Source organism: Apium graveolens, chromosome 3, assembly GCF_009905375.1.
Source record: "Apium graveolens cultivar Ventura chromosome 3, ASM990537v1, whole genome shotgun sequence".
NCBI lineage: Eukaryota > Viridiplantae > Streptophyta > Magnoliopsida > Apiales > Apiaceae > Apium > Apium graveolens.
In genome coordinates this window covers 131,781,748-131,796,566 of record NC_133649.1, presented here as the reverse complement: position 1 = coordinate 131,796,566, position 14,819 = coordinate 131,781,748, and the positions used below count along the sequence as shown (strand labels likewise).

The following is a 14,819-nucleotide window of genomic DNA, read 5'->3' as shown; positions in this document are numbered from 1 at the left end:
ATCACGAGAGCTGCTAGGGTTATAAAGAATAATAACTTCGATAATGATAACACTTATAGTGTAAACCCTATGCCTGTGTTTATATACTACACAGTTACAAGATAATCGCTAATTGATATGGAATATAATTCTGCTTCCTAAAATATATCAATCAGATATCTTCTATTCCAAGTATTCCATTCTTCACGGAATTCCTTCTTTATGCATATCTCTTCTTATGTTTTATCTCTATCTTCTTTCCTTTAATCAGCTACTGTCCTTATCTGATTGTCCTTCAGCACTTAAGTTCTGATATCTATCTTCTGATGATTATCTCCTGATAATATAAGTACTGATATCCTTAAGTCCTGACTTCCAGTATAAGTACTGATCAACAGTTAAGTACTGATCTATCCTGTTCACACAAGATCTGAAAGCTAAACATAAAACATATTAGCCATGACATTATCAAATATATCTAACGATCTCCCCCAACTTGTAAATTAACAAAATATACAAGTTAAACAGATATTTGATGATGTCAAAAACATTAAGTACAAATGCATGAGAAATAGACTAGATAACTACAACTTACAGTCCTTAAAGTTTTACCAATTTCAACTTCTGATAACAACTTCAATCTGCATAAATATCAGAATTTAAGCAGTTATAGATCTTCGACTTGGCTTCATTAACTTCTGATCTCTCTAATGTCAGGAGTTGTTCTGAGATAGTTCTTCAACAAACATTTCTCAGCATATCTTAGTTCATCAATCATTCTCCTTTTAACACCTTTAAGCTCTGCAGTATCTTCACCATTTTGAAAGATTGCAGCTCTGAGATCATTAATCTTTGCTTTCCTTAACTCCTGGTCTAGTCTTATGACATAAGCTTTGTCAGATTCAAGATTGAATTCAAGTCCCTTAATACCAAGATACGTTCTGATCTGTGCAGTATTAGGCTTCATATCAACAATATCCCCATTGTGATCTCTGTACTTTGGAACATATCTGCTGTCAGACTTAACAGAATAAAGCCTTTTCTGTCTCTGAATCTGTTCTTTTAAGTAGTTTGCAGCAGTCTCTGTTATTCTGTCATCCACTTGAAGTAAGAAAAGTACATGCTCCAATTCTTCAAAATACTTCAAAAGAATGGCATTTTGTCTTATATGATAAACCCTACCATCTGTCATGAAATACAACATGATGTATTCTTTCAAGTAGGTATGGTAAACCATCTGTACAGATTCTAGTTGATTCAATCTCTCAGGAGTTGCTCCAATACCTGGTTCACTCAAGGAAGTTGGATCATCGGTAGTGTTGTGTACTCTTCTTTCATCAGCACTTCCCAATCCAGTTTTATCTCTAGCTTCCTTTCCAGTAACTACTCTTGCTTCAAAACCACTTGGAGTAGTCTTCAAAGATTGAGTCTGTTTTGCTTTAGTGAATCCTGGTAGGAGTGTTTTAGATCTATTTTCTGATATCAAGTTAACTTGAGCACTGTCAGAGGTTACTTGCTTCTTCTGAATATCAGAACTTACAATTTCTTGACTCTGAACAACTTGAGCCATGTCAGAGGTTGTTTTAAGAACTTTTCTTGAAGTCAGAGCAAGATCATCTTTTCCACCAGTAATTTCTTCTTCCTCAGGAGGTACATAAGGCTTGATAGGTTCACCAACTTTTTCTTTACCCTTGGATCTTGGATCTATCTGTGGTTGTGATCTAGCCAAAGTTTCTTCAGTATGTATCCTTTCTTTGATCACAAAGCCTTTAGGTTTTGGAAGTAACTTTTTACCAGAAGCTTCAGATTTAGATGTGACTTTCTCTGATTTAAGTCTGGCTTCTTCTTCCTTTAAACTTTCCAAGTCCATCCCTGGATTTTCTTGAAGAAATAACTGTCTTGACATTTCCTCATCAAGATCTAGAAGTTCATCAGAACTTATCCTTTTACCAGCAGTAGAACTTATTCTTTTCCCAGTATCAGAACTTGTTCTGTGACTAGCTTGTCTTGATGTAAACCTTCTACCTTGACTATGACCACTACCCATTCCAGAGTTTCCTTGGTCATCTTTTCCATCATCATTTCCTTGCAGTGTCTTGTTGGTTTTGCATTTGGACTTAATTACCTTCTCCCCCTTTTTGGCATCAGCATGTAATAAAAGAGAGATAAGTAATTCCACTGAGGTCTGGATTTCAGTAAGTTGCGATTGCTGAGAAGCTTGATTTGTCAGAATTTGATCAATCTGAGCTTGTTGCTTCTCTTGAGTTTTCTCAATATAAGCAACCCTGTCAATGGTAGGTTGGAAGAACTTTTTCTTATCAATTTTCCAAACTTGTTCCTGTTTGATAAAGTTCTCCTGAATCTTGTGTAGCTCTGCATGAGTGTTGGAATGAAGACCTTGTAGATGTTTAGTACTCAATGCAGTGACTCTAAGCTGGGTTTTAAAATCATCAGAATGTAATATTTCATCAGCTTTAGTCAAGTGCTCAGCAAGATGTAAAGCATTTGGAACACATGAAACTGAGTTCCATTCCTTAGTCCACTCCTGACCTGCAGGAGTTTCACTCCAAGGTACTGGTGCATCCCTGATAACAAACTCCTTTACCAGTTCAGACTTAGGAAGAGTCAGTGGAGGCTTATGTCCTGAAGGACCTGCTTCATCAGCATCTACAGTTGTAGCAGCCTCACCAGTATCTCCAACCTTTGCAGCATCAGAACTTAGAGAATCAGTATCTTCTGATAAGACAACAGTGTGAGTAGCAATGGAGGCTTCAGCATCCTCTAATTGCTGATCTGATACTAAGTTCTGATCAACAGCCATATCCTGATGCTCACCTAAAATCTGATCATCAGCATCTTGATGCAGAGAAGGTGTTAGTGATAACTCAGGAGTTTGAACAGCATCAGTAACAGGTGTTGTGGAAGGATTATTTGCTGTTGGAGCTTCTAAAAAAAAGTATTTTAGGCACAACCAGGTTCTGAATATCAATTTCAGCACTTGTGCCTGGATCAACAAGTGACACAGAAGGTGAATTAGCCTTGTCAGATACAGGTTCCTGAGATGGAGTTGATGGAGAAGAAGTGACTGGAGCAAATTCCTTGTCTTGTGAGATCAGAGATTCCTGATCCCCTTCCTTAGCTGCTTCCTCCTCATCATCTGAAACTGGCCTTTGTGCCCTCTGTTTCTTGTACTTCCTTGTTGATTTGGATTCCTTGGGAGTTTCAGGAACCGTCATACGTCTAAGCCTCTTGAGAAGCCTAGAACCCCCAATTGCAAAATCCTTCTGAGAAGTTGCCTTCTCAGCTTCATCTACCACATGTTCTGAAGAAGGAATTTGATCCTCAGAATCTGATTCATCTCTCAAAGTAATTCTCCTCCTCTTTTGAGGTGTTTGAGGAACAGTCTTTGTTCTCTTTGGCTTAGAGGATGTAGGCTTCACAGTAGGTGCTGAAGAAGAAGGTTGAGCAGTCTGTGAAGTGGAGAGATAGGATTTGAGATAAGTTCTTAGGGTAGGTTGAGTAGAATGAGAGGTAGGTACTGAGGTTGATGGATTTTGGTTATGGTGAGTTGGTTGAACATTTGAGTAAACAGATTTGTAAGTAGCAGGATCAGCATTTACCAGAATCTGTTTCACAGACTGAGGAATCTGTAAGTGTCTCACCATTGATTTCTTTGTGTCAACATTTATCAGGTCGTTAAAGTACCTTTTTGCAACCTTAAAAGATGGGGTTTGAGTGCTGACTAACCGGGGTTCAGCAGTACAATACGTATAAATAAGTTGACAGAATCTAGCAAAATAAACAACATCTCGATCCTCTGTCATCCTATCCCCAATAAAACCAATTATTCCAGTTGCAAAATCAAAATGAGTTTGATGGATAATAGCATACCCGATGTGCTGACTTAGAATTGGTATGGCATCAAAATTTGAACACTTGTTGCCAAAAGCCTTGGTGATGCAATCGAAGAAGAAACTCCATTCTCTTCTAATATTAGCCCGTTTCAACTGTCCAAGTTTCGTCAGACTCTTTTCATATCCCAAATCAGTCATTAACCCCCGAAGTTCTGATTCCTCTAGTATAGAGAAGGTACAATCTTCTGGAAGATGTAATGCTCTTCGTACTGTACCAGGAGTGACTACATAGGATGAATCACCCACTTGGAAGATAATACTGGGAGTTCCTCGTTTACCACCATCATAAAAAACTCCAGTCCTCCAGAACTGCAGAACTTGTTGACTTGAAAATAATTCAGGCTGAGTTAAGGCGTACCCAACCTCACTATGTGCAAGAAGATCTTGCACAAAGTGCAATTCAGATGGAGCTTCAGCATGATCAAGAATTGCAGCATAGTTGTTTGGAACAAACTTAGCTCCATCAATGATTAAATCCTTTGGTGCCATGTGAAAAAATTTAGAGTTAAGTATGCCTGATAGGTGTTTGATATAATGTCTGTATGAAAAACCAACGTGAGAAAGAATGAGAAAGAGAGTAAAAGTAAGAAGAGAGATAAAGTATAAAGAAAATAAAAGATTAAAGAAATCTTCTCTCTGTTGTTCTTATACTCTGAAAAAAATGTTACCGTTGAACACCTGTCAGACATGCAGTAATAACGGATAGTTACTGGGCTCGAGAAAACAGGAATGATTACTTACCCAGTTGCCTTGTTTCAAGGAAAAACCGTTCCATTTATCAAGAGACACAGTTTTAATTCAAAATTTAAACCGTTAGCACTGATTGAATTATTTTTCACTGTAACATTAATATTCTGAAAATGAATCATGTTAAAAATGACCGAGATAATTTCGATGAATAAGTGCTGACAGAGAATCAGAACTTAAATAAAGACAAAATTTAAACGATCATCAGAATATCAAGCAGGATTTAACAACACAAGATAAAATAACTCAGAGACAAAATCTTGAAGTAAAAATAGTTTTCATTAATATATCAAGTCAATACATATATGAAATAGAAATTACATCAATACAAGATTTTCCCTAAGCTTCTAATCCTAACGTCAACAGCTTTAGTCCTAGCTAAGAAGCCTGACAAAGCTGAGGATGAAGAAGAACAGGAAGAAGATGAGATTAAGTCATCTTCCTCTTCCTATCTTCGACGAACAAGATGGCGAGTCGTATGATTCGCTCTTGCTGACGGATAGCTTCCCGCCTTTCCTCCTCCAGGCGCTCCAGATGGCGATGATAATCCATCTCGAAGAATAGAAGGTGAGCCAGCACCTCCTGTGGGACAGAGTCCCAGATCTCCTCAGGAATGGCTGTTATATGCCACTCCTGCTGCCAGTCGGCATAACTGAGCTCCATTGTGAAGGTTTGTGTGTTCAAAAACATGTTGTATCGAACCATTGTGTTTTTGACAGAAGAAGGAGGATAAGTGTGTGAGAAGAATGTGATGGAGAGACTGATGTGAAGTGGTTGTTTATATAGGCAAAAGAATGCCAAGAGACGCAAAGATAGTTAATGCTGACAGGTAGAATTAATTCTACCTCATCTCCCTAGACTTTGAAAAAGAATAACTAACATTGGAAAGAGGAATCATGGTCTAGACCGCACAAGACACAAGAAACAGTGGACTGTTCAAGTACAAAACCATTAATCCTAATTATAGTGACTATTAATCTTCCACTTCAATATATGCGAGTACAAACTGAGACTGTTATTAAATTTCATTCAAAGATAAGCCAAGTAAAGGATTAGACTGAGAAATCAGAACTTAGACCTATACCAGAACTTAACAGTCATCAGAACATAATTTCTTAACTCGAAAAAGGAATGCTCATCTTAGTAAATCCTCATACAAGTTCTTAGTTATGAACGTCAGAACTTAATCATCAGAACGTTTAACTAGAACTTGTCCTCAGAATATGTGCAAAAATGACACAATGACTGTTTATCTAAAATAACATAGACCACCACAGAAATTTTCATCATTCAGATGGAGTGATTAGTGTGTGCATTAAGCTAAATAACAGACAAAGAGTAAAGTCTGATTCACTTCAGTACATCTTAGAAATAAGGCATAACTAAAATTTTGCTAAAGAGCTGTCATTATCCTGAAACCTACTGATGAATGAGTTCATGCTTGAGTCCACCCCAACTGTTTTGTGCTAATTTTATGCATCTTTTGAAATTCTATTTTACAGTGGTTTCTCAGTGTAAGTGAGTCACGACTGTTTATCAGAATTTATGCTATTATCAGAGTATTTCTCCAGTAATCATAGAGTGTGAAAAGTCACCAAGAAAATATTTTGCTTTTCTAATGCATATTTACTTAATACCAGCAATGCACTTGGGTCGTCCCTTCCACATTTTTACTCTAGATCTCAAAGGAGTACCTGATTTTATTCTTTGATCTTTTTGCTTTTTCTTTTGATAAGAGAGGTTTATCAGCACTTAGTACATTCAGCAGTTTTACTAGTATCAGAACTTAACAGATGAGTAGCATTATTCTAATTTGTGACTTAGTAATAAGATATACAAAGTAAACTTAACTAAGCTCAGTTATCAGAATTTGCTAGTGTCATAAGATTTCCACTGAAATAATTACTTCTTCTATGGAATCATTTGTTTATTGAAGATTACTAGGTCAGTATCTAGCACAGTTATCCTCATAGGATTGAATAATTACTGAAACAGACATATCACTTATCAGAGTTTAGAAACATATATCAGACAACAGTCAGTACTTAAAGACATTTATCAATTAAGCACAGAATACACAATGAGATTAATTCTGTAAATACTGAGCATAAAGTCTGATAACACAGAACAAGTCTAAGCAGATTTAGATAAAGAACCTGAAACCATTCCAAGTTCATTTACCAATCTTGTAAAAGTAGCTTCACATAATGGTTTTGTGAAGATATCTGCCAACTGTTGATCTGTGGGAACAAAATGCAATTCCACTGTACCTTCATCCACATGTTCCCTGATGAAGTGGTACCTGATGCTGATGTGCTTTGTCATTGAGTGTTGAACTGGATTACCTGTCATAGCAATAGCACTTTGATTATCACAGTAAATAGGGATTTTGAAATATGTTAACCCATAATCCAGTAACTGATTCTTCATCCAAAGAATCTGTGCACAACAGCTTCCTGCAGCAATATACTCTGCTTCTGCAGTTGATGTGGAAATTGACTTTTGTTTCTTGCTGTACCAAGAAACCAATCTGCCTCCAAGAAATTGGCAGCTTCCACTTGTGCTTTTCCTGTCAATTTTGCAACCTGCAAAATCTGCATCTGAGTAACCTATTAGTTTAAAATCTGATTCTCTAGGATACCATAATCCCAGAGCAGCTGTTCCTTTAAGATACTTAAAGATTCTTTTTACAGCTGTTAAGTGAGGTTCTCTTGGATCTGCTTGAAATCTTGCACAAAGATAGGTAGCATACATGATATCAGGTCTACTAGCAGTTAGATAGAGTAGAGAGCCAATCATACCTCTGTAGTCAGTAATATCTACTGATTTACCGGTATCCTTATCCAGTTTTGTTGCAGTGGCCATTGGAGTGGATGCACTTGAACAATCTTGCATTCCAAATTTCTTTAGCAAGTTTCTGGTGTACTTGGTTTGACAAATAAAAGTGCCTTCCTCATTCTGCTTGACTTGAAGGCCCAAAAAATAGCTAAGTTCCCCCATCATACTCATCTGATATCTTGACTGCATTAGTTTGGCAAACTTCTTGCAAAGTTTGTCATTTGTAGATCCAAAAATGATATCATCAACATAAATCTGGACCAGAAGTAAGTCCTTTCCATGGTTGAGGTAGAACAGTGTTTTCTCTATTGTCCCTCTGTTGAATCCACTTTCTAGAAGAAACTGAGCTAAAGTCTCAGACCATGCTCTAGGAGCTTGCTTAAGTCCATAAAGTGCTTTATCAAGCCTGTAGACATAATCTGAATGTTTGATCTACAAAACCTGGAGGTTGTTCAACATATACCTCTTCCTCCAATTCTCCATTGAGAAAAGCACTTTTCACATCCATTTGAAAGACAGTAAACTTTTTGTGAGCAGCATAAGCCAAAAATATCCTTATGGCTTCTAACCTAGCAACTGGTGCAAATGTTTCATCATAATCAATTCCCTCCTGTTGAGAATATCCTTTTGCAACCAGCCTTGCCTTATTCCTTGTAATTATGCCATCACTGTCAGTTTTGTTTCTGAATACCCACTTTATACCAACAACAGATCTATTCTTTGGTCTTGGCACTAGGGTCCAGACTTTGTTTCTTTCAAATTCATTCAACTCTTCCTGCATTGCTTGCACCCAATCAGCATCTTGAAGAGCTTCTTCTACTTTCTTTGGCTCAGTCTGAGAGAGAAAAGAATTGTATAGACACTCATTTGAAGTACCTGTTCTAGTTCTGACACCTGCATCAGGATTTCCAATTATCAAATCAGGTGTATGTGATTTTGTCCACTTCCTTGCAGATGGAATGTTTTCTCTAGAACTGGATGCTCCCCCATGATCCATACTATCTTCATTTTTATTTTCTGATGCTCCCCCTGAAACTATGCTCTCTGAGTTGGATTCTTCAGTATTTAGATTTTCAGCACTATCAGAACTTGGCTTATCAGAACTTGACGAATCAGAATTTGAAGAGCCAGATGCATGTTCTGATGTTTCTTGAGATGTGGTAGGATCTTGAGTATGCTCCCCCTGAATAGGTGCATCTTCCTTTAACGTAGTCACCACAGTTTCAATAACATCAGAGTTTAATCCGTCAGAGTTTGTAGTATCAGGACTTAGACTGTTAGGTTTTTCAGTATCAGAATATGAGTCTTCATTTTCAAATCTCAGCTGATCATGGTCAACGAAATCTTTAAGACCAGTGATCTTCTTGTCATCAAAAGAGACATTGATAGATTCCATGACCACTTTTGTTCTCAAATTATAGACTCTGAAGGCTTTTGTGGAAAGTGGATATCCAACAAAGATTCCTTCATCAGCTTTTAGATCAAACTTTGATAGCTGTTCAGGATGAGTCTTGAGAACAAAACACTTGCATCCAAATACATGAAAATATTTCAGATTTGGCTTCTTTTTCTTCACCATCTCATATGGTGTTTTCCATGCTTGTTAATGAGTGTTGCATTTTGAGTAAAACAAGCAGTCTGCACAGCTTCAGCCCAGAAATAGGTTGGAAGCTTTGCTTCTTCAAGCATTGTACGTGCAGCTTCAATGAGAGTTCTATTCTTCCTTTCAACAACTCCATTTTGCTGTGGAGTTCCAGGAGCAGAAAATTCCTGCTTTATTCCATGGCTTTTGCAGAACTCTTCCATTATCAAATTCTTGAACTCAGTGCCATTATCACTCCTTAAAATTTTCACAAAATCTTTGACCATTTTATCCAGCTGTTTGACATGATCAATCAAGATAGATGCAGTTTCACTTTTTGTGTGCAAGAAATATACCCATGTGTATCTGGTGAACTCATCCACTATGACCAACACATACTTCTTCTTTGCAATAGACATGACATTTACTGGACCAAATAGATCAACATGTATAAGATGATAAGGCTCAAGAATTGATGATTCAGTCTTGCTCTTGAATGAAGATTTTCTTTGTTTGGCTTTCTGACATGAATCACAAAGACCATCAGGAGCAAATACTGTGTTTGGCAATCCTCTCACAAGATCTTTCTTGACCAGTTCATTTATATTGTTGAAATTTAAATGAGAGAGTTTCTTATGCCAATTCCAGCTTTCTTCAATTGATGCTCTACTTAACAGACAGATTGCAGAGCCATCAGTACTTGTTGAAAGCTTAGCTTCATAAATGTTACCACGTCTATATCCTTTCAGAACAACTTTGCCTTTAGATTTACTCACAATTTCACAGTGTTCTTCAAAGAAATCAACATGATAACCTCTATCACAGATTTGACTTATACTCAGAAGGTTGTATTTAAGTCCTGAGACCAGAGCTACTTCTTTAATGATGACATTCCCAAGATTGATATTGCCATATCCCAATGTTTTTCCAATGTTGCCATCTCCATAAGAAACACTTGGGCCAGCTTTCTCCACAAAGTCTGATAGCAGGGCCTTATTTCCAGTCATATGACCTGAACATCCACTGTCCAGAACTAGAATATTTTTCCTGTTGCCCTGCAATCATAAAGGCCACTAATTATTAGTTTTAAGGACCCAGACTTGCTTGGATCCTTTAGTCTTATTAAGTTTGTTAACATTTACAGCGGATTTAGCATCAGAGTTTATGTTAACATTTTTCTTATCAGAATTTACATTATCAGACTTTGAATCAGAATTTATACTAGAAGGAACAATGGAAACTTTCTTCAAAGAAGGTTTTATTTGATAATAATCATAGTACAGACTATGATATTCCTTACAAGTATAAATGGAATGCCATAAACTACCACAATGAAAACAAGGATTTTGTGGTTTGTATCTAACTGACTGACTCTTAACTCCTGATTTCGAAGGTAAGGAGTTAATATTCTTATTTTTCCTGCAAAAAGAAGCCAGATGGTTAGAACTTCCACAGTTATGACATGTTTTCCTAGGTGCATCAGAAACAGGTTTATAATCATTGCTTTTATTCACACCTTCCTTTCCATTCCTATTTTTCCTAGGTGATTTTACCTTGTTTGCATTCTTGACATCTTTCAGCTTATGCTTAAGCTGCTTCTTTGTCATTAAGCCTATGTTTACTTCAGCTGTCTTTTCCTGTTTTAGTTTGTCAGAAGTTAATTCCTCTTTAACTTCTGATTTCTCATTATCAGACTTTACAGTTACAAACTTAACAGGTTTTAACTTTGGCTTTTGCTTAACAACAGGCTTAATTTCTTCAGTTCCTTTATCATTCTTATTTTCTCCATAACCTAAGCCCTCTTTCCAATTTTCACTACTTAGCAAATTTTGAGTTGTTCTGCCAGAGTTAGTCCAAGTCCTGATTATCTCTCTTTCCTTTTCTAACTCAGTTTTTAGAGATTCATTCATTTTTAGCACTTCATCCCTAACATAAAAAGCATCATCTCTATCCTTCTGAGTTTGATGGAATATGACTAACTCTTTTTCTAAGAAATCATTTCTTTTCTTATATGCAAGATTTTCAGAAGTTAATCTTTCACATGTTAAAGTTTGATCTCTATAGCTAACAAACATGGTTTTAATATATCTTCTCAACTCATTAATATCATCAGTATGAAAAGCATAAGTAGTCCGAGGTACCTTTATTTCAGCAGCTTCAGAACTGCTCTCAGCACTTTCTTTATCAGCATTTGCCATTAATGCATAGTTCTCCTCACTTTTAGAGTCTGAGGTGTCTGTCCAGCTTTTCTGCTTTGTGACAAGAGCCTTGCCTTTGTCACCCTTTACCTTCTTGCAGTCAGGAGATATGTGGCCTTTCTCACCACAGTTATAGCATTTAACATTGGTGTAATCTCCTCTGTCAGACTTTCCTCCTCTTCCTTCAGATCTTCTGAAATTCTTCTTATCAGAACTTATGCTTTTCCTGGGAAACTTCTTTCCCTTCCTGAACTTCCTGTATGCAATCTTTGTGATTCCTTTCACCATAAGAGCACACAGTTTCATCATCTCCTCATCAGCATCAGTCTCAGGCAAGCTTTCAGAATCTGAGTCATCATCACTCTCAGAACTTGATGACTCAGTATCAGACTTTATGAAAAGAGCTTTACCCTTGTCTTTCTTTGAGGAAGCTGCTTTGGGAAATTCTTCTTCAGCCTTAAGAGCAACTGTCCTTGACTTTCCTCCTTTCCTCTTGCTTCTTTGTTCCATCTCCAGCTCGTGTGTCTTGAGCATTCCATAGATTTCGTCAAGAGTTGTTTCATCAAGATTGTAGTTGTCTCTTATTGTCGTTGCCTTCAAATCCCAGCATTCAGGAAGAGCTAACAGGAACTTAAGGTTTGAATCTTCAAGATCATACTCTTTATCAACCAATGACAAATCATTCAAAAGTTTGACAAATCTATCATATAAATCATTCAATGACTCATTAGTCTTTGAGTCAAAGTGTTCATACTCTTGAGTGAGTATTGTCTTCCTGTTCTTCTTAATTGTGTCAGTTCCCTGACATCTTGTTTCCAGAGCATCCCATATCTCCTTAGCAGTCTTGCAGTTGATTACCCTGTTTGACATTACATTATCAATGGCACTATGCAGTAAGTGTCGTACCTTAGCATCTTTAGAAATTGATGCTATGTCCTCAGCAGTATAATCACTCTTCTCCTTTGGTACGGTCGTTGCTGCTTCACCTGCAACTGCAACAGCGAGTTTGGTTGGTTTGTGAGGACCTTCCTTGATTCTATCCAGGTATTCTGGATCTGTTGCTTCCAGGAACATGGTCATCCTTACCTTCCATATGGGATATTCAGATGGTCTCAGTATGGGGACTCTGATGGTCTCATACCGACTCTGAATTTGTGTCTTTGGTGATTCCTCAGTTGTGGTAGGCTTAGTTGGAGTTTCTGTGTCCGACATGATTGTGTTTGGATCTTTAACTGTATGTAAGTTAACAGATAGGCTCTGATATCAATTGTTAGGTCACACACACACTGTATAGGGGTGAATACAGTGTATAGTACACTCAAATCGAACTTAAAGAACTTGAGTAACAGAAAACAAACTTTATTGAAACAATAAACTCTGTTACAATATGGAACTGTTACCTCTCAGTGATGAACAAATATCACGAGAGCTGTTAGGGTTATAAAGAATAATAACTTCGATAATGATAACACTTATAGTGTAAACCCTATGCCTGTGTTTATATACTACACAGTTACAAGATAATCGCTAATTGATATGGAATATAATTCTGCTTCCTAAAATATATCAATCAGATATCTTCTATTCCAAGTATTCCATTATTCACGGAATTCCTTCTTTATGCATATCTCTTCTTATGTTTTATCTCTATCTTCTTTCCTTTAATCAGCTACTGTCCTTATCTGATTGTCCTTCAGCACTTAAGTTCTGATATCTATCTTCTGATGATTATCTCCTGATAATATAAGTACTGATATCCTTAAGTCCTGACTTCCAGTATAAGTACTGATCAACAGTTAAGTACTGATCTATCCTGTTCACACAAGATCTGAAAGCTAAACATAAAACATATTAGCCATGACATTATCAAATATATCTAACAAAAACGACATTAGTGTGATTGAAATCAGCTGAAATCGAAGTACCTTGAAGCCATTTCTTGCCACAATCAAACAACTCACTGCCCATCACATTCCAAAAGTTCTGGTAAAACGCTGGATTTAATCCGTCAGGGCCACTAGCCTTATCTGGGTGCATTTGGTACGCAGCCTCTGTGAACTCCTCAAACGTCATATCTGCTATCAAACTCTGATTTTGCTCTGCTGAAATGACTCGTGGACTAGCAGCTGTTCTATTCATTTGCACATTATTACTCGCAGCAAAAATATTACTGAAATAGTCATGAATTACCTCCCCCATTTCAGCATCAGAATCCACCTTTCGTCCTACATCTGTCATCAAAAAATCAATACGATTATTCCTCTTACGAATCGAAGCATGAGCATGAAAAAATTTTGTATTATCATCTCCTTCCTTGAGCCAAAAAAGCTTTGCTCGTTGCTTCCAATAAATCTCCTCATGCAACAGGATTTCATTAAGTTTGTCACGCTCAATAACATATTGCTTCACACTATAGTCATCATTCCTGTTCTTCAAATCATCCAAGATTAATTTCTGCCGTCTAACTTTTTCTTTGAACTTATTAAAAAAATCTCTCCCCCACTTCTCCATATATCTAGACACCGAATTCAATTTTGGCAACAGATGCATGCTAGGAATATTCTCCCAATGTCCTGTAACATCTTTTATGAAAGTCGCCTCCTTTAGCCAGGTATTTTCGAATTTAAATCTAAAAACTCTCTTAGGCACTGCAACCTCCATAAACTAGAGATGAATAGCATCATGGTCTGACACTGGAGTTGATACAACTTTAAGATTACAAAGCGGAAACTTCAACCACCATTCTCTAGTAGCAAATGCCCTGTCCAAACGTTCTTGAATCCAATCACTCGTACCTCTCCCCTTCTCCCAAGTAAAGAGACCTCCTGTCAAATCAACTTCCGACAGCATACTATCCTCTAGAGCAGACCTGAACCCTTCCATAAGTGCTCTAGGATGTAAGTTATTACCCTTCTTATCCGCATTATAAAGTAAGTCATTGAAATCCCCCATGATGCACCAGGGGAGACTCGACAACCTAGCCAGATTCCGAATCATATCCCAGGCTTCTTTCCTCCTGGCACGTTCCGGAAAACCATAATAGAGAGTCAGCCTCCAGTTGGCCACACTGTGAACATTAACAGCTAGATCTATATGATTCTGCGAATAACCCATAATACTACAATCTACATTTGTCTTCCAAAAGAGTGCAAGACCCCCACTTCTACCAATTCTAACAACAGAAAAGCCCTGAGCAAAACCCAGTTTAACTCGAAGCTTCTCAATTTTATTAGCATCTGAAATAGTTTCACTTAAAAATAAAATGTCGGGTTTACGATTTTTGACAAGATCGTTCAAAGCACGAACTGTACGGGAGTTCCCCAACCCCCTACAGTTCCATCCTAAGCAATTCATGGCTGATGGCTAGCTTGCTGAGCAAGCTTAGCCAAATCAAGAGTTGAAGAGTCTGTGCAATCAACTATAGAAAGCCCAGATTCTGTGTTTGTTGTTGTGACAGTGCCATCAATTTCCATTCTTACACTCGGCCCACATCTCCTACGTTTTCTTTCTTCTAAGTCCAGCCCATCTAACTCCTCATCCATAGGCCCATTTCTATTATTT

General features: G+C 37.3%; 1 protein-coding gene across 1 annotated transcript; it reads right to left on the bottom strand.

The window, feature by feature from the left end:
* Window positions 1–13,922: 13,922 nt before the first annotated feature.
* On the bottom strand, window positions 13,923–14,612 carry LOC141714582 (uncharacterized). The gene has a single exon (XM_074518096.1). It carries the CDS (start codon window positions 14,610–14,612, stop codon window positions 13,923–13,925), a length of 690 nt encoding a protein of 229 aa, XP_074374197.1.
* Between the last annotated feature and the right edge of the window lie 207 nt (window positions 14,613–14,819).